This window comes from Chiloscyllium plagiosum, chromosome 10 (genome assembly GCF_004010195.1).
Source record: "Chiloscyllium plagiosum isolate BGI_BamShark_2017 chromosome 10, ASM401019v2, whole genome shotgun sequence".
Classification (NCBI taxonomy): domain Eukaryota; kingdom Metazoa; phylum Chordata; class Chondrichthyes; order Orectolobiformes; family Hemiscylliidae; genus Chiloscyllium; species Chiloscyllium plagiosum.
Genome location: NC_057719.1, coordinates 45,824,261 through 45,845,511, shown reverse-complemented (window position 1 = coordinate 45,845,511; position 21,251 = coordinate 45,824,261). Strand labels below are relative to the sequence as shown.

General features: G+C 37.9%; 1 protein-coding gene across 2 annotated transcripts in view; it reads right to left on the bottom strand.

Moving 5' to 3' along the window:
- Positions 1–9,856: 9,856 nt before the first annotated feature.
- Positions 9,857–21,251, bottom strand: part of gpr137c (G protein-coupled receptor 137c) — a 43,428-nt gene continuing 32,033 nt past the window's right edge. The window contains exon 7 of one of the 2 annotated variants that reach the window (XM_043697654.1): positions 9,857–10,674. In XM_043697654.1, the coding sequence (XP_043553589.1) occupies positions 10,668–10,674 (7 nt within the window). In that variant the 3' untranslated portion in view covers positions 9,857–10,667. Of the gene's footprint in view, positions 10,675–11,814; positions 13,671–21,251 lie in introns of those variants that run through there. The other variant, XM_043697653.1, reaches the window with a different exon arrangement.

The window sequence follows — 21,251 nt, the reverse complement described above, 5'->3', positions numbered from 1 at the left end:
CTCCTCCCCCACTCACCCATTGTACTCTATGCTACTCTCTCCCCACCCCCACCCTCCCCTAGCTTATCTCTTCATGCTTCTAGCTCTTCTACTAATGAAAACATTTCTCTTGGAGCATCTTTCATGTCATCAAAGTATCACAACCCTTCACATGCTACAACTTGCTTTGAAGTGCAACATCAGTTTCATGGGGGGATCCCATTAGCTCGGCTGGCTAGACAGAGTATGGATCAGATGAATGCCAGAGTGTGGTTTGATCCCTGTCCTAGCAAAGACAGACTTGGGTCTGTGATGTTCCACAAAGTGATGACGCCAAACATTAGCCATTGGATTCTTTTGTATAAATGGCATTGTATTGACAGTACAGCAGGGGCACAAAAATCAGTACAAGTAGTTTCAGGCAATGATTTGCCAGGAAAAATGTTGTGACTATGTGATTCTGCATCAGATATACAATGTCAAGGAAAATGCTGGTTAGATATTAGACCACTGAACCAATTTAAATGAAGCAGAGGGGATCAATGTTCAATCTTTTTACACATATTTAAGGAAATGATAGTTTAGGAATAAAACAATTTACCTCATCTAATCATCCACAATTTCAAGGAGCATTCAAAAAAAGCAACAATATTTAAAGACTACAATTAAAGACTATTGTCAAGAATGTCCTAGTGCTTGGGATAAAAAGAAATTCCCTGGTTACAATTTACCATTAGGGATGTCCTCTGAGTCATATGATTTGGTTCATTTTGAATTGGTAAATGCATGAAGTGAGAGGACCTACAATATTTATTATAAATGTTTATAAAGCAAACCCCAAATAGTACCCTCTCAAAATATATCAACTTTAATGGGGAAAACTAAACAAAATGTGAGATGGCTAAAAAATATTTGAAAAGTTTACTGAATGAACAATTAAAACAAGAGATAAAGCGGCCAACATTTGTGATTGTATTGCCAGGTCAAGATGTTAGTCTTGTTTCCTATTTGTCTGTGGAACCATTAGAAGTGAGTTTCATTGGACCTTATCATATTAGAGAGAAACTCAATTATGTGATTTTGAAGGAAAAATTCAGTGAATGTACCATATTAAACAGTGATGATTTTACAAAGATGATCATAGAGTCACAGATGTACAGCATGGAAACAGAACCTTCGGTCCAACCTGTCCATGCCGACCAGATATCCCAACCCAATCTAGTCCCACCTGCCAGCACCCAGCCCATATCCCTCCAAACCCTTCCTATTCATATACCCATCCAAATGCCTTTTAAATGTTGCAATTGTACCAGCCTCCACCACAGCCTCTGGCAGAGAAGTGCATTTACTGTGATGAAAGATGGAGAAATTAAAATCAGAATGTTTCAAAAATGAATGAAATTGAAAATTAAAAAGTTGACTCTCCAGTAATCAGATTGAATAATATGGCTGTGTTTAAAAAGTTAGATGAAATATTATGCTGTCCCCCAGTGACTTATAAAAACTATTACAGAAAAAAATTTGTGTAAACAGGAAGGCCAACATCTTTGGCTATACATTGGGGTTGTGTTATCCATAAATCAACATCCAGACAGTCTCAAACCAGAACATTTAGCTCCAGTGAGGGAAGAGATCAAATTTATGATGGATAATGGCTTTATCGAACAGAGCCATATCAGCTCGAGCTCATCTGCTCCAATAGTATCAGATGGATCACAATTATTGTGTATTGATTATCACAAAGTCAATGCAGTCAAAAAAGGCAGATTTGCAGCCAATTCCACAATAAAAGGATTGTATTAATAGGATTGGACAAGTACACAATTACAAAACTATGGTTAAAAGGATATGGGAAATTCTTTTGACTGTTACAATCAAACAAGTATCAGCTTTTCTAACACCAAATGTACATTATCAAGGTGAAACTGTGCAGTTTGGAAGGAAAAATGCACCAGCAACCTTTCAATGATTAACCAACAAGGTCATCAAAGGATTAGGCAACTGTGATATATACATCTCTGATTTGAGTGTGTTCAGCCAAACCTGGGAAGAACATTCACAATTATTGAACAAATTGTTTAACCAGCTACAAAGAGCCATTTTGGACATATCTGGCTTAAATTTAACTTGCCAAATGATACAGTTCCAGTTGATGTTATTATTGAACAAGTTCAGATCCAACACTGAAATAAGGCTGGTTAGATCAGAATTTGATTTTATTTAAAACACAGGCTCACATGTTGCTGGTTTAGTTTTTTTTTATAATAAAACAAGTTTATTAAGCAAAATATGATAAAATAGAATAAGCTATTTACATATAGTGCAATTTGGAAGATTTCAACACATAGTAAACAAAAAGGTTTCCATCTATTCCAACAGCATCCCCTTCACAATTTTTAAAACACCAGAGCGAATGTGTTCTCTATTAAAAAAAATCAACTTAACTATTTCTTTCAAATCTTGAGCTTAAGAGTTTGATCATCTTTTCCTCAAGTATTCATACAATGGAATTTAAATATTCTAAGCCACAAACAACCCATTCAAAGTTCTCATCAAATGTGGATGAGATGGGATGAGATGTTCCACTTCTGATATGGAACTTTCAAACTAAACTTTTTGCACAGAGATAACCTATCTCCTAATAGTTTTCCACTATCCTCTTTCTTGAGGGAGGACAGCTTTACACATCTTTTACTTCTATTAAATGAAACCAAAAGTCTTTCCAAGCTACAAGGTGATTCCCCTCAGCAAAACAAAACAGAATTCCAGATCTCTAACTGAAAGAAAATTAAAATTCTTCAATATTTATGTCATCTGCTTATATAATTTTCCAGTGCAAACAAATTCCCAAACCACTCCAGGAACTATTTCATCCTCATACTGATTTCTAAAAAACAAAAACACACCTTCAGAAGATTAACAAGTTCATCTTTAAACCGAGACCAAAACACAAATGTCACTAGTTAAAAATCCAAACACTAAAATAAATGATAGACACCATTTATCAGAAAAGGGAGTTGTTTTAGATTTTCCTGTACTTAGGAACAGAACATGATATTATGTGATAAGTATCAGGTTCTGGATTTCAGTATTATAGTTGCTCCTTTGAAATTTTGATAAAGAAAGGCAAGAAATGGACAAAGAAATGCTGGAGTGCCTTTGATACCTTGATAGCTGCACTATCACACTAGTTCTGGCAAAAATGAATTAAAATAAGCAATTTAAACTGGCAGTTGACGCTAATGACAGTGTGTGCAAGTTTACAGGAGGACAAGATGGGGATCAAATGGCCAGTCAATTACTTTTCATGCAACTTAAAATGCATGCAGAAAGAAATATTCAGTGCTGGGCTAAGAGACACATACCCTGATACTGATCATGCAATATTTTGAAGTACAGTTATCCAAGAATTCTGCAAAGACTTCTCTATATGGATCACAATCTCTTAACTTTTCAGGAAGGTTTTCATTATAAAAATTTGTGACTGTTTCATTGGAGTGTAAATGACACTCAAAAGACAAATTTATAGTGGATGCTTCAAATATGAAAGCAATTCAATATTACAATGAAAATAGACTTACATAGAATGATTGTAATGAAAGTCCTTGTGTGTTGAATTTTCATATGTCACTGTCAAAAAAAAAATACAATTCTCATTATAAGGGGAAATTTTGATAGAAAATGAATAATCCACTTCAATATATTTTTTTCATTTCTTTTAGGGCAGGGCATGATTAAAGTTTATTATTATTAGGAAGGTTTCTAAAAGAGAGATAAAAATAGGTTTTAGTTTTCAGCTTTGAAAGACAAAAGATCAGAAAGTCATTTGAAAAAAGTAATTTCTTGGAGTGCAGGCTCATAGCTCCTTGAAAGTAGAGTTGTAGGTAGATAGAATAGTGGTAGGCCTTCCTTTATTATTCAGAGCATTGAGTTGGGAGGTCATAATATGGCTGTACAGGCCATTGGTTAGGCCACTTTTGGAATATCAGGAGGATGTTGTGAAACTTGAAGGGGTTCAGAAAAGATTAACAAGGATGTTGCCGGGGTTGGAGGATTTGAGCTATAGGGAGAGGCTGAACAGACTGGGGCTGCTTTTCCGAGAGTGTAGGAGGCTGAGGGGTGACCTTATAGAAGTCATGAGGGGCATGGATAGGATAAATAGACAAGGTCTTTTCCCTGGGGTGGGGGAGTCCAGAACTAGAAGACATAGGTTTGGGGCAAGAGGGGAAAGATATTAAAGGGACGTAAGGGTCAACGTTTTCATGCAGAGGGTGGTGCATGTATGGAATGAGTTAGCAGGGGAAGTGGTGGAGGCTGGTACAATTACAGCATTTAAAAGGCATCTGGATGGGTGTATGAATAGGAAGGGTTTAGAGGGATATGGGCCAAGTGCAGGCAAATAGGACTAGATTAGGTTACAATACCTGGTCGACACGGACAAGTTGGACTGTAGAGTCTGTTTCTATGCTGTACATCTCTATGACTCTAAATCAAATGAAATGAACCACAGAAAAGATGAATGGCCAAGGGCTACAAGAAACTATCCATTGCAGCAAAAGGGCAATTTTTAGGTTTGTGGGAAGCATCAGGTCTTCGGGCTGGAAAGAAGCCTTAAGCTGTTTTAGCACCCTCCAATGGGTCAAAGTAGAAAAAAAGGTCAGCGAGTTAATCTTGGTGAGCCACCAAGAGAATCTTTTTTGGTGAATGTGTCAGAAGTCACTGAAAGCAAAAACTTATAATTCATTAGTACTTCAGTAACGAACGTTAGAGTGAAGACAAAAATGATACTTCACTGGGGTTGACTAAGTGCACTGCAGGGAAGAAAAAGGCTCAATCTTTCTTTTTGTTGTTTGATCAAACCTTTTACAAATTGTCTTAAAAATTTAAAAATGCTAAATATGATGTAATAAATGTATGTTTTTCGTTGAAACTGCATTGACATTTGTGTGAATACGTTTGATGACTTGTTACAGTAATAAACAAATTGTAAAAAAAAATGTTTGGCAAGCCGAGTTTCATTTTGGAATCTGACTTGTACAGTATTAGCATCAAGGCAAAAGTGAGGACTGCAGAGGCTGGAGATTAGAGAATGTAGTGCTGGAAAAGCACAGCAGGTAAGGCAGCATCAGAGGAGCAGAAGAATCGATGTTTCGGACTTTTGCCCGAAATGTTGATTCTCTTGCTCCTTGGATGATGCCTGACATGCTATGTTTTTCCAGCACCACACTCTCGACAGTATTACCTTCAGCTGGGAGCATGAGACGTCAGATTCTGGAGTGCACAAATGAAAAGAAAAATAGGCTCTTAGTTTCAGGGCAAGCTTTCTACAAGAGAGTTGACAGTTAAGGGGAGGTAGGCAGAAAAGAGGAGCTGAAGCCATAATTTGATCAGCAATGATTTCATTAAATGGTAAAGCAGTTTCAAGGAGCCTAGTGACTTGCTCGTCCTCCTACTTCTGACCTTGATTGAGTGGAGACCCTGAGCTTCAAAGTGTACAAAAGCAGGGAGACAAAGGTAACTGACACATTCTCTCTTCCTTCATAAAGTTTTCAAAAATAATGTCAGATAACTGAATTTCCAAATCTTGTCCCTTTCCCATAAAATAATGCCTTTTCCTGTCCAATGGGCCTGAAATCGAGTCATGACATAGTCAGGAGACAATGCAGGATGTTCCTCCCAGACCATCTTCATGTCTTTTACCTCTACTGGCTATTTCCATACTTTTGTGAGGCCAATATCGTTGAACCAGTCAGGTCAAGCACTAAAATAAATTCCTCTGATCTCTTTTATCAATTGCAATTACACCACTTAAGTCACTCTCAAATCCAACTCTATATAGTGGGACCAGTTTGCATCATCTATTTTCTCTCTCCAACCCCCTGTCATTAATCCTTTTGGAAGACAAATTGTTTTCCGGCAGTATCAGTGATTTACTTGCTTCAGTGTCTATCAAAATCTTTATTCATTTCCTCATGGTTCAGAAGCATGAAGCAACACTTTCCCTTTGAAATAAAATATTCAATCCCCAGTAGTATGATTTTGTATAATGAGGTATTCAAATTTCAGTGCCAGATATATAGGCCTGTTGACCCAAAAACTGGCTGTTCATGTCAATAGCATTTCCCAGTGGCTGATCACAACAAGCAAGATATTTACCATATCCAATCACACCACAGCTGCTGAAATCTCAACATAATATTTAATGTTAGATGTGAATCTGCAATCATTTTCTGAATGTACAAAGAATTACATAGTCTTGAATTGGTTGTCAATCTGGCAGGCTTAAAGTATGGTGCATATACTGGGAAGCTACATTTTAAAATACACAAAGCTGCTCTGTGCCTGTTTCAACTTTATATAGCTATTCATTGGCTTGTTTCTTAAGGGAATTCAATCTCCCTGGTTTAAAAATTTGAAAAGCCTGGCTATTATCTGTAAGTGATAAGGGGTGCACTCTCCATGGCAACACATCTCCCAATTAACTTGCTAAACAATCAGCACTCACCTCTCAGGCAGCATAAATGTTAGTGTTCCACTTGAATTTGTATTCTTATGAAATATCCTGATGAGTGCAAGATGAAAAACTTTGACAAAATATCTCTGTTCAGCAATACTCTAATCTGACATTCTTTATAAATACAGAAATAAATTCTTGACTGCCCCAAGTCACCTCTCCCTTCCAAGGGAATATGCTCTACCATTACAACAACTTCAGTTTTAAAACTTTTTGTTTCCTGATGCACACTTTTCTGATGATTCATTCATTTTACTGGATTAGGTCTCCCATTTAACATCCCACAATCAGCTTTAGTTTGGTCAGTTTTTTTATACATGGAAGCAATTTAGTTTATTTATCATTTTTAGGTTCTAGCTTTTCTTCTTTATTATTTAAGCAGAATTATGTTTGCTGTCCTAAACTTTCCATCTCCAGATTTCATATGCCTGAATTCCTCATTGAGCCCCCTTTGACTATCACCTTACATGTATTAACTGAACGATTGTTTGTTCATTCACATGACAGGGCCGTCACTGGTTAGGCCAACACTTATTGCCCATCCCTAATTACTCAGATGGCAATTAAGAGTCAGCCACATTGCTCTGGGTCTGGGGTCACACGTAGGCCATGTCCAAAAAGGACTTCAGTGAATCAGATGGGTTTTTCCAACAATTAACACTAGTTTCAACAAAAAAAACCACAAAATCTGGAATTAAATTCAATTCCACCACCTGCTATGACATGATGTGAGTCCAGGTCCCAAGAACATTACCTGGGTTTCTGGATTAATAGTTTAACAATAACTCTACAATATCATCATTGCTCCTTTGGAGACCGGCATCTGCCAGAATTGACAATTCTTGGATTTTCAATATTGGATTTTCATCCAAGTCAGTCTTCAGGGATACTGGAATACTATTTCTAAATTCTTCTATGATCATCACTTCCCTTATCTCAGGTTTTTCTATAACTCAGTGATTGAAACTCAATGAGTGAGTTATATTTTGATTTAACTTGCAAATTCTATGTCTGACAGATTAGGTTACTTTGTTCTAAATTTCTTTTCCCTTTTGTGTCATCACTCTTATTTTTCTCCCAATTAAAGATTTTTGCTGCTTTTTCTATGAACTACGTTTTTGATTTCTTGCTGAATCTTTGAGATGTGACCATTCGAACTATCTCTATCTCATGTTTTTACTCTTAATTCTAAATGCTGACTAAGCACTAAGTTTCTGAGCTTTACAAGACCATCCATTTACTAATACTTCCAATTAGGTTTTGGAAGTTGGGTTTCTGAACCCGAGAAGTGAATGTACAGTGGTAAGCCAGGTGATGGCTGCTCCAATCTATTAACTCAATGTAGCCATAAAGTCAGTGCTTTTAACAGGAGAACACAAATTTATTAAGTAAAAGAAATAAATTAAGACAATTTGGAAAGATCCAATCATTAGCAGCAAATAAATTTACCCTTTCTACTTGCAACATCTTTTACACTCCAGTGAAGAATCAGGGAGAAGGTGAGCACTACAGATGCTGGCGATCAGAGTCAAAGAGTGTGGTGCTGGAAAAAGCACAGCTGGTCAGGCAGCATCCAAGGGGCAGGGGAAAAAAAATTCAATGTTTCAGGCATAAGCCCTTCATCAGGAATCCTACTAAAGGGACGTATGCCAGAAAAGTCTATTGTCCTGCTCCTCAGATGCTGCCTGACCGGCTGTGCTTTTCCAGCAACACACTCTTCGACTCCAGTGAAGCATCATTCTTATCTTCATTTTTAAAATTTCTCACTGACAAGGTCACAAGCATTTCCTTTCACCAATGTTTTGCGCATTCACTGGTCATGATTCTCGGTCTCTCTCCCAGACCAGCTAACTCACTGAACTGTTCCAAATGATTTTCGGAAAATCAGAACTCGACAGCACTGAAAAACATACCTTTATCTTTTTAGAATCCAAGTTCCCAGAAACATTAATTTTTCCTCAAAGTGCACCACCTTATCAGATACCCAGAGTCTTTTGACCCTGTTGAGAATTTTAAGGGTTCAGTGTGATACCCCAGGGCAGCCATCACTGGCTTTCCTACCACACACACACACACTTCTTAGCTTCCAAAACATAACTGTTCTTTAAATATCTTTCCCTTCCTCTTCATTATTTTGTTGATGATCTTTGAAGGAAGGTCCATGGCCTGGAGTGAACGCACTGCTGACTGACATACCACCAATATTTTATGCCGTATGTCATCATTCAAAGTCTTTGGAAAACCCTGAAAGTACAGTCCAAGCATTTAATTTACTCAGTTTTATGGAAAATTTCTAGGGGTCACTCATGCTAAAATTTTAGATCAAGGGCTTATTAACAATAGATTTACTGTGACTGTACTGGCAGTGTGATAATGCCACAAGATAAGTGATCCAATAGAGGAGGCTAATGATCTCAGGACACAGATGCATTCAAACCTCAACGCAGTTGAGGAAGCTTAAAATATAAATAATCAAGTCTAGAACAGAATTCCAATCTCACAAGGAGGCTGCTGTAAAACCCATTTGATCACTTGTCCTTTAGGAAAGGAAACTGCTAGGTTTACCTGGTCTGGGCCACATATGGTTGATGACCAAGTGCCTTTTGAAATGGCTTAACAAGCCACTCTATTCAAGGGCTGTTAGAGAAGGACAAATGTTGGTTTTCTGGAAACACCTACATCCCATTAAATAATTACAATGGCTTAAATTCCAGAATTCTGTTGTGATGATCACCAAATTAACTTCCACTAACACTTTTAATAAGTTGAAATGACAACAATACCAATATCACTACAATAATGCAACTTTTCTTTTTTATTCCTCTTTTGTTTTTAAGATTTGTACCTAAGTACTTTGTACCCAAGATGATGCCATGAGATGCTACATTGTAAACTTTTCACTGTACTCCTGTACTTGATTACATAATAATAAAGGATATTCTATTCATATAGAATGATATGACAAGTACAATACTCTGATAGCCAATCTATAATCATATGACTTTATATGCTCCCTATAACTCAGGCCAAAGTTTCTGTGAATTGCACAAAGTATGATCAGGCTCCCAGTCAATACGACATTTAGTAGATCTATGCTTCCTTTCCTCATTTCCTCAGAATTTGCTTTGGCCTCAAGCATTATAGGAAAATTAACACAACTGGAAATCTCAGTCTGAACTGATTTGCATTTGGACCTCTTCCATTAAAACTAGCTGGCACCTCAACTAAATAGCGATATCACATAGGGCAGCAGACTGTGTTTGGGGCACTTATCCCTAAACCCAATGCCAGCATTTCTAAATTTAAAATTAATAAAAGGAACATTTTCATAGAATGATAAAAATGATAGCACAAGATATGGTCATTCATATCAACTTAGCCTCCAAGATTCCTTCCCAACATGGTCACAAATGTTAAGTGACAAAATAGCCCTCTTAAATAATTTTACAGTCAGCTTCAGCCTTGTGACTTGCCTATGTATTTCGTTGCACAAAATTTAAAAAGTGTTTTAACCATCGAAATTTAAAACTTTTCAATTAAAATATTTTCCCTTTACGAATGCCATAAAATGTTTATTTAAATATGGTAGCACTTATTACAACTTATTACATAGTAAATCCATTACATTCATTGGCCACAATAAAATAAAGCCTTCAAAGCAGCTTTACGGTTAACAGTACAAATGCAGTGGAAAAATTTACAGATAAATCATAGTATTAACAATACAGGTACACTTAAATTCTCACAAAGACACTTAAGTATGAAGATTTACAAATGTTCAATATTGTAAAGTTATTTGAAAGTTAATGAAAACATTAAAGAAAATAATTTATAAATAACTTCAAAAAAAGGGAATAAAGGAATCAAATGTTTAGATGTTTTTCAATATTTCTGTCTTGGCACCAATAATTTAAACACAAAGAATCAGATTAAATTTGGAGTGTTTTACTTTGCTGCATAGACAGAAATAAATTATCTCCTTCAAAACAGAGGTTCAGACCATATGGAAATCAAAGCTTCACAGCAGAACTAAGCTGACCACTTACAAACCACATATCAAGACAAGGCAGGAGTAATATTTGTTTGCTTGTTCAGATCCTGGTCCACAGAAGACTTCACACAGCAATGTGATAAGCATTTGATCCTCAGACTGATTGCCAGTTAGAAAATTCACTCATGGACTGGATGGAAAATACAATTAGAATGAGCTCATCGTTCATTAAGCAAGCTAAGTTTGCTGTGAAAAATACAGATAAGTATGATCTATTCAGAAAGGAAATAGAATTTAAAATTGGAGAAGATGGCAGCATAATGGCAATGTCACTGGACTTTCAATTGAGAGGCTAACATTAGTGTATTGGGATCACTGGTTCAAATCCACATATAGCAGCTGATATTAATTGAATTTAAATTTGAAGTTCTGGAATTGAAAACAAGTCTCAGTTACCAAAGTAACACTGGATTATTGTAAAACCCATCTAGTTTGAGAATACGCTTTAGGGAATAAAAGCTGCCACCCTTACCTGGTCTGGCAAATGTGACTCCAGATTGACAGAAATGTTTGTGTCTCTTAACTGCTCTTTGAACTAACCCAGCAAGCTACTCAGTTCAAGAGCAAATAGGGACAGAAAACAAATGCAGTGACATCCGTATCCCATTACAGTACAAAAAAGTACCTGAATTTGGTTAAGGCAGACATTTTTGAAATGATTTGTGGAATAAATAAATTCCTATTTAATGGCTCAAATTTTTTTAGCTTTCACATTTCAACATGAATATGAAGAGTAATTATTTCCAAAGATACTGTACTTTGAGTTTTAAAAACTGGCAAGATATGTAATCCATTTGGATTAAATTGTGCACAAGTTCAGGTGCATTGCCTGCAGAATAGCAAATCTACAAGATAGAAACCTGACTGCAGATCAATAACACTATGCATTAACAATCAATACAACTATAAACAGACAGGAATCATTTTAATATTTGAAGTGATCTTGCATGACTCTTCAGCAGGTAGAATGTTTTCAAGAAAGAAATTAATCTTTACTCTGCATTCATGCAATATAATGACTAGTGCATACATATTCTTCAAGAGAAACACACATGTATCTTGAAAAATACCTCAGGCCACAAACAGTTCTAATTGACCAATTTTAATGCAAAATTAAAGTTTAATTGGTGACTGGATAAGTGAATTTTTTTTTACAACAATCAAAACATTCAGAAAGACATTTTGCAGATTGAAAAAAAAACATACTGAAGATTATTAACTTCCAGTCTGCCTCTCACCATACACTTACCCATCTTATGAATTAAAATAAAATTCTTAAGTCTCAATCTTTTTCTGAGGTACCAGGCTTCAGAACAAGAGGACTATTTGATAGTAATCATATAAGTAACTGCATTTCAGCATTAGGTACAAATCCAAACTTTTAAATTCATTATTAAAATGTACCAAATATACAGAAGTGAGAACACGTTTTGGGCCATTTTTAACCTGATAATTTCCACTGTTACAATTGACAGCCAAATCCTAACAAATACTCTTATACAATGGTGTCAAAGTCAATTTCCATTTTGAGACTTATGCATAAACAAAATTATTTAATCTCAGGAACTCATATTACTTTCAAGCTGGAAAGTTTTACCTAACATTGCAGCAAGTCAGAAATATGAAGTATAAAGGGTATGCAAATTTAGCACACCTCAAATCCATTAGAGACTGGTCCTGTTGCTATTCCATTAAGGTCCTGAGTCATACATATAGTATTGTACAACTTCCATTTCAGTAGTTAGATATAAAAATACAACACATTAAATACTTAGTCTGAAAAAATGTAATAGCTTATAATTCACATTCATCTGCTTAAGTAGCTGTACTGCTTTCATAAACACACTCAAAAGTGCAAAAGAATAACGTGCAAACTCGTCTAGTATCTTACCATACATGTTTAATCTGTGCCCTACAACTGTCATGTACTGTACCTAAGTATGTGGCTGCTTCACGGAATGTTCAGGTGTGTACAAGAACATGCTGGTGTACACATATATGTTTAACTTTACATTACATACAATGAAATCCAATAATTATTTCCATCTTGTTTGGAGAAACCAGCCCTCAACTTGGAAACCTCAGCTAACCAAAAATATCACATGGTTAATGAGGTCCACTAAAATAAACATGCAACTCTACCAAAATAGGTTAAGTTAATGCTAATAGTTATAGGCTACTGTAGTAACTGGCAATATTAATACATGTACAGATATTAAATTCTATTAAACACAATTTTAGCCCATTTATGAGATTTTGAATGGCAAATAGAAAAACATTGCATTAGATATTACATTCAAATGCTTTGTTGATCACTCAGCAAATTTCCACGTTAGGCCTCAGATCTGGAATATTAGTGGCTTGGAAACACAACACAAACAAATGTGCCAATATTATTTGCCCATGACCATGACAACATCATGTGCAGATATTTTTAGTTGAAATTCATGCACCACATATTATAGTATTTAAAGCAACCATTCTATTTTTCCGGTTAGATTAAAATTACCATTTTTTAAAAATTCTGCTCTCCACAGAGCTATCGCACAATAAAACAGGCTGTGAATAATCTAGTCATGAAGAAAATACATCCTTCTGCTCAGCCCAGGCCAATGCTAAAACCTTCCAGAAATTTAGAATACTGATAAATCCAGATGCAATCTGAACAAAATTCCAGAATGTAAGTGCAGATAAAAGTGCAATATGCAGTCCAACTTGCTACAGTTGAAACAAGCGGCAATACTATTGGACATCTTTATCCTTCTTTTCTAGTCACTGGTGCAGTTCTGAAGGTTACTTTATTGACATCTCTTTCTTTCATAGTGCCACAAGTGTACTTGTTCTTTCAATCATTCTTTCATAACATGCGAAGGGCCATAAAAACTATGTAAACATTTCCAAAGAACTGAAACTGTACAGGCCCATTAGTTCTGTGGTGTTGAATAGTAGTTTTGTGGTGTTGAGTAATAGTTATGATGGTGGTTGTTTTGAATATTACCATAAGCGAAGAGAAGTGGTGCTGTAGCTGTTGGAGGTCCATTCAGCAAGTGAGAGACTACATTGTAATTGCTATTCCTATGGATGGCTCCATACCAACCAGTGCCTTGTGGTGTTGTGGATAAGATGCTTTAAAAATAGTAGGAAGAAAGCAAAAAGGGATTTTCAGTTTAAATAAAAGGAAAACTTAATTTTAGACGTTAACATTTTCATCTTTAACTTTATTCCTTCCCCAAATAATACAAATAGGTAGGTAGCCAACCTGCTCCCAAGCATCTGACAATGCTGTTACAACATAATGATATTTTTTCTTTGTACCCCGATTGGGGAATCTTCAACAACTTTTCAGTGCAAGCAGGATCAATAGCTCATGTCAGGGAATCTCAAGTTGGAGACAGACATCTCTGCTGCTTCGGGTATGTTGCTCAAGAGGTAACAGAGCACCATAATTTAGAAATTGATGGGACAAGGATCTTACCTTAATCATGCACTGTCAAGGGCTATCACACATTTACTGAGAGCTTTGTTGTCAGAATTCAAGTACTGGATAAAATGAAAGATGCATGGCCTCCACCACAGATGGGATTTAGATACAGCGCAAGAAAATTTAGGATGAAACAAGCAGTAATCTTGTTACGGGTTGTGAAATACAGTCCAGTTGTAATAAAGGAGAAAAAGCAAGCATACACCACAATTCCATTTCATGTCTCAGTTCATGCTGAGTTTCTAAATTAACAGTTGTGGGTATTGTATGATCGATATCCCTTGAAATTTCTAATGCCTGCTGTGATACGCCAACTACCTTACCTGAGCATCACGAAGCTTAATACTGACCACAGCCATGTCTACAAATAGAGGAGAGTTCCTGGATAGTTCAGGCCACTTGTGGGAACATCTGTTCATGACCATCAGTAAGAATGACCATTATATAGCCCTTGTGGAGACAAAGATCCATCTTCATACTGAGGACATCTGTTGTACAGCACGATGATGAATAGCATTGACTTCAAACTGATCAACTAAAGAGTGAGCACCCATGAGGCAATGTGGGCCATCAGAAGCAGCAGCAGGATTGTACTCCAGCACAATCTGCAACCTCATGGACCAGCATATTCCTCGCTCAATCATTACCATCAAGCCAGAGGATCAACCTTCATTCAGTGAAGGCATTCCTAAAAACGAGGTCTCAAACCCTGGTGAAGCTACAGCACAGGACTACTTGCATGCCAAACCACATACGCAGAAAGGGATAGACAGTGCAAAGAGATTCCCAACCAATGGATCATATCTCAGCTCTGCAGTTCTGCGACATTCAGTTTTCAATGATGGTGGACAATTAAACAACTCACTCCAGGGAAGCTTCCACAAATATTCCTATTTGCAATAGAACATAGAACAATACAGCGCAGAACAGGCCCTTTGGCCCTAAATGTTGCACTGATCTGTGAACTGTTCTCAGCCCGTCCCCCTACACTATCCCAAAATCATCCATATGCTTATCTAAGGATTATTTAAATCTCCCTAATGCGGCTAAGTTGACTACATTGGTAGGTAGGGCATTCCACACCCTTACCACACTCTGCGTAAAGAACCTGTTTCTGATATTTGTCTTAAATCTTTCACTCAATTTGTAGTTATACCCCCTCGTACTCTATCTAATCCTCTGATCATCTTGTGGGTCTCTATCAAATTCCCTCTTCGCCTGCTTCTTTCCAATGACAACAGACCCAAGTCTCTCAGCCTTTCCTCACAAGACCAGACCAGGCAACATCCTGGTAAATCTCCTTTGCACGTTTCCAATGCTTCCACATCCTTCCCGAAATATGGGGACCAGAACTGTACACAATATTCCAAGTGGGGCCGCACCAGCGTTTTGTATATTTGCAGCATGATATTGCGGCTCCGGAACTCAATCCCTCTACGAATGAAACGTAACACACCGAATGCCTTAATAGCAGTATCCACCTGGGTGGCAACTTTCAGGGATGCACGTACATGGACTCCAAGATCCCTCTGCACACCCACACTACCAAGAATCTTCCCATCGATCCAGTACTCTGCCTTCCTGTTATTCTTCCCAAAGTGCAACACCTCACATTTAGCTGCATTGAACTCCATTTGCCACCTCTCAGCCCAATTCTGCAGTTTATCCAAGTCCCCCTAACAACCTGTAACATTTTTCCACACTGTCCACTACTCCACTGACTTTAGTGTCATCTGCAAATTTACTAATCTATCCACCTACATCTGCGTCCAAGTCATTTATAAAAATGACAAACAGCAGTGGTCCCAAAACAGATCCTTGTGGCACACCACTAGTAACCGGACACCAGGCTGAATATTTTCCATCAACCACCACACGGTGCCTTCTTTCAGAAAGCCAGTTTCTAATCCAAACTGCTAAATCACCCTCAATTCCATGCCTCTGCATTTTCTCAAACAGCCTACCATGTGGAACCTTATCAAACGCTTTACTAAAGTCCATGTTTACCACATCAACGGCCCTACCCTCAGCTACATGCTTGTTCTCCTTCTCAAAATCTGAGGATTGAGAGACAGGACCTGCCCTTGACGAAACCATGTTGACTATCTGAAATCAAATTGTTGCTTGCTAGATGATTATAAATCTTATCTCTTATAATTCTTTCCAAAACCTTTCCTACAACAGAAGTAAGGCTCACTGGTCTATAATTATCTCTGCTGCCCTTCTTGAACAAGGGCACAACATTTGCAATCCTCTAGTCCTCTGATACCAAACCTGTAGACAATGATGACTCAAATATCAAAGCCAAACGCTCTGCTGTCTCCTCCCTAGCTTCCCGGAGAATCCTCAGATAAATCCCATCTGGCCCAGGGGACATATCTAATTTCACTCCTTCTAGAATTGATAACACCTGTTTGTAACTAACCTCGATCCTTTCTAGTACAATATCGTACCTCATTCTTCTCCTCTACAATATTCTCCTTTTCCGGAGTGAAAACCGATGAGAAATATTTGTTTAGCACCTCTCCGATCTCCACAGGGTCCACACTCAACTTCCCACTTCTGTCTTTGACTGGCCCTATTCCTACCCTAGTCATCCTTTTATTCCTCACATACCTATAGAAAGCTTTAGGGTTCTCCTTTATTCTATTTGCTAAAGACTGCTAGTGTCCTCTGTTTGCTCTTCTTAACTCTTTAAATCCTTCCTAGCTGATCTGTAATTCTCCATCGCCTCATCTGAACAATCTTGCCTCATCAGCACATAAGCCTCCTTCTTCGTAACAAGAGATGCAATTTCTGTTGTAAATCACAGTTCCCTTACCTTATCACTTTCTCCCTGCCTGACAGGGACATACCTATCAAGGACACGCAATACATATCAAGCTCCACATTTCCATTGTCTGCATCCCCTGCATTTTGCTACCCCCATTCTATGCATCCTAATTCTTGCCTAATCGCATTATAATTGCCCTTGCCCCATCGATAACTCTTGACCTGTGGCATGTACCTATCCTTTTGCATCGCTAAACTAAACGTAACTGAATTACGGTCACTCTCTCCAAAGTGCTCACTACAACCAAGTCAAACACCTGGCCTGTTTCATTACCAAGCACCACATCCAGTGTGGCCTCTCCTCCTGTCAGCCCTTCAACATACTGTGTCAGGAAACCCTGACAAATTGGACAAAACCTGATCCATCTGACGTACTAGAGCTATAGCATTTCCAGTCAATTGGAGGAGCCTAGCATAGTGTAAAAGATAAAGCTGAAGCATTTGCAACAATCTTCAGCCAGAAGTGCCCAGTGGATGTGCCATCTTAGCTTCCAAAAAGATCTCCAACATCAGATGCCTGCCTTCAGCTAATTTGATTCACAGCACATATTATTAAGGAATGGCTGTATTCAGTGGACATCCCAAAGTTCTCTGGGATCTGATTGTATTCCAGCAATAGCACTGAAGATATGTGCCACAGAATTTGCCACTCCGTTTGGCCAAGCTGTTCCAGTACAGCCACAACACTGATATGTATCTGACAATGTAGAAAATTACCTGGGTAAAATACTGTATGTAAAAGACAGGATAATCCAACTCGGCAATTACCACCCATCATTCTACTCTCGATTATCAGTAAAGTAATGGAAAGGGTCATCAGTGTCATCAATGAACACTTGTCTTACAATAATCTGCTCACATTTACACTTTATTGGGTTCTACCAAGGTCACTCAGCTTGCGAGCTCATTCTGGTATTATCTCAAATGTGAACTCCCAATATTTGGAGAGTATGACTCACATGACATCAGTTTTGCACATGAGTACGGCACCAAGGAGCCATAGATAAACTGGTTAATGAGCATCCTGGAGAACTTTCCACTCACTCGATTCGGACCTAGTCTAAAATGAAGATGGTTATGGTTTGTGGAGTTCAGTCATTTCAGCTCCAGGACATCTCTGCAGAAGTTCCTCAATATACTGTCCAGGCCTAACCATTTTCAGCAGCTTCAATAATTTTCCCTGAACCATAACATCAGGAGTGGGAATACCTGCTGATGACTAAAAACAATGTTGTGCACGATTAGCAATGTCTCACACACTAAGGTAGCTCACGACCAAATCCAGTATTAACTGAACAATATCCAGGATTGGGCAGATACTTTTGGAATGCTGCATTCAATTCTGGTCTCCCTGATGCAGGAAGGATGCTGTGAAACTTGAAAGGGTTCAGAAAAGATTTACAAGGATGTTACCAAGGTTGGAGGGTTTGAGCTAGAGGGAGGGGCTAAATAGGCTGGGGTTATTTTCCCTGGAGTGTCTGAGTCCGAGGGGTGACTTTATAAAAGTTTATAAAATCAGATTTTATAATAGAGGCATAGTTAGGGTGAAAAGGCAAAGGATAGGAGAGTCAAAAGCTAGAGAACATAGATTGAAGGTGAGAGGAGAAAAATTTAAAAGGGACCCAAGGGGCAACGTTTTCATGCAGAGGGTGGTGTGCGTATGGAATGAGCTGCCTGAGGAAGTGGAGGAGAGTGGTACAATTATGAAATTTAAAAGGCATCTGGATGGGTACTTGAATAGGAAAGGTTTAGAGGGACATGAATCAAATGCTGGCAAATGGGATAAAATTTATTTAGGCTATCCAGTCGGCATGGATGAGTTAGACCAAAGAGTCTGTTTCCATGCTGTATGGTTCTATGACTCTATAATTCTAAGTGGCAAGTAACATTCATGCAAAACAAGTACTAGACAATGACAATCTTCAGAGGAAAGAATGTAACTATTGTCTCTTGAAATTCAATGACAATACCATCACTGAATCCCCCACTGTCAACATCCTGCAGATTATTATTGACCAGAAATTGAATTGGCCCAGCTGTAAAAGTTGAGAGCAATCCTGCAGCAAATAATTATCTTCTGGGCTCTGCAGAACATGTCTACCATCTACAAGACAATTCAGGAACACGATGGAATACTCAACTATCTAAATGAGTATAGCTCAAACAATACTGAAAAGCTTACCACCACCATACCAAAATGTACCATATCCACTCCTGCTACCAGTGATACTTAGGAGGAGCATGCACCATCTACAAGATGCATTGCAGAAATTCACCAAAGCTCCTAAGATACATTTTCTAAATTCAATCACTACCATCCAGAAGGACAATGGCAGCAGACACATAAGAACACCACACCATTTGAAAGTACCTATCAAAGCCAATCACTATCCTGACTTGGAAATATATCACTGTTCCTTCAGTTTGACTAGGTCACAATTCTGGAAGTCTCTCCCTAACAGCACTATGTTTACGTCCACCAAATGGACAGCAGCAGTTCAAAATGGCAGCCCCTCACCACCTTCAAGGACTATTGGAGATGGGCAATAAATGCTGGTTTAGTCAGCAGAGCCCATATCCCCCTGCGTGAATAAATAATTAATTTCACTACAAGTGTCTATTATTTCAGTCTTAAATGTAGTTCTTTTCCTGTCAGAGATAAACAGAGCATAAATACCAAAGATAACCAGTATTTTGATGCATTGATCAATTGAAAATTAATAATGGGACAGAAATGAACAAGGTTCTGCTAACTCACTTCCCACATTAATTTCTGTCAATATAACAGAAAGATCAAAAAATTTGAATTAAAGATCATTCCCCAGACCAAGCACAACAAAACCCCTTTGATTTATCTCCCCCCCCTCCTCCCCCGGAGTATTTTTGTTAATTTATCACGACATAGAAGACAAAAATGCAATGGCACATGGAGAACACATGTCCAAATGAGACTTGGGCATCACAGTAAGAGTTTGGGAAAATGGAGATCACGGGAATATCCAACAATCCTATTTATGTGTCAGTTAAATTTACTTATCTTCTCCCTGTGCAGGGCCAATATTTTCTTTGTATCAATTTCAGCCTACATTATGCTCCAGAAAAAGTCAATGTTTAACCAATGAATTTGCTGTATACCTATTCACTTGTTAACTATTGCAGGAGTTATCCTTTTGTTTGAGCTAGATTTGGTGTGATTGACAATATCCTACTGGAAGATCTTGCAAGTAGAACTGCATCACCTTAGATTATGCATCAAAGGACTGAAAAATGGATTTCTTTTACAGCAAGTCCTGTTTAAAGTTGGCTCGTTCAGCCCTGATTTTGCTTTAGGGCTGTGAATATATCAGATTTGGTATGTGAACTTTGAGCTAGGACATTTGCTTTAGTGTCATTTTGTATATGACCTGATCAGACCAGTTTGGACAATCCTCTCCCATTCATTGAGACTCACCTTCAGATTGCTATTTCCCTTTCTGACTTCCCTTTCCACTTGCAGCTTCCATCATTCACTTTCTCCCTCTCAACACCAACTCTTAAGCCCTCACTCATAGCAAAGGCTTGGGAGGCAAAGCAGTGAGTGAGGGGGAGTCAGTGAGACAGAAGCAAGTTATTGTGTTTTAAAAATATAAATTTAAAAAGACAGGCTCTCTTTCCTACTATAAATATGTACAAATTCAAGACTGTACAGTATGTCAGCTAACAGGATATAACATTGAAACTTCTTTCTGATGGGCAAATCTTGTCAGAACTTATTGGATGCAATGGGAAAATCTGATTTGTTTGAAGTTATTACTTAAAAGGTATACATTTCAGGAATGCAACTGCAGCTTTAAAGAACAACTTTTTGTAGCTCCTTGTTGGAAGTTTCAGCCGACACATTAAATCTCAGCTGCTTTTTTTTCCCCAGTTAGATTTAACGGAATTTTATTGAGCACTGTCAGTATTACCTCATTACATGATCAACTTGGGTGACAATTGACCAAGACCATCAGGACTTGATTGAGTTTTTTGATGAAGTAACAAAGAAGATTGATGAGGGTAGAGCAGTAGATGTGATCTATATGGACTTCAGTAAGGCGCTCGACAAGGTTCCCCATGGGAGACTGATTAGCAAGGTTAGATCTCAGGGAATACAGGGAGAACTAGCTATTTAGATACAGAACTGGCTCAAAGGTAGAAGACAGAGGGTGGTGGTGGAGGGTTGTTTTCAGACTGGAGGCCTGTGACCAGTGGAGTGCCACAAGCATTGGTGCATTTTTGTCTTATCTTTTTGTCATTTATATAAATGATTTGGATGCGAGCATAAGAGGTACAGTTAGTAAGTTTGCAGATGACACCAAAATTGGAGGTGTAGTGGACAGCGAAGAGGGTTACCTCAGATTACAACAGGATCT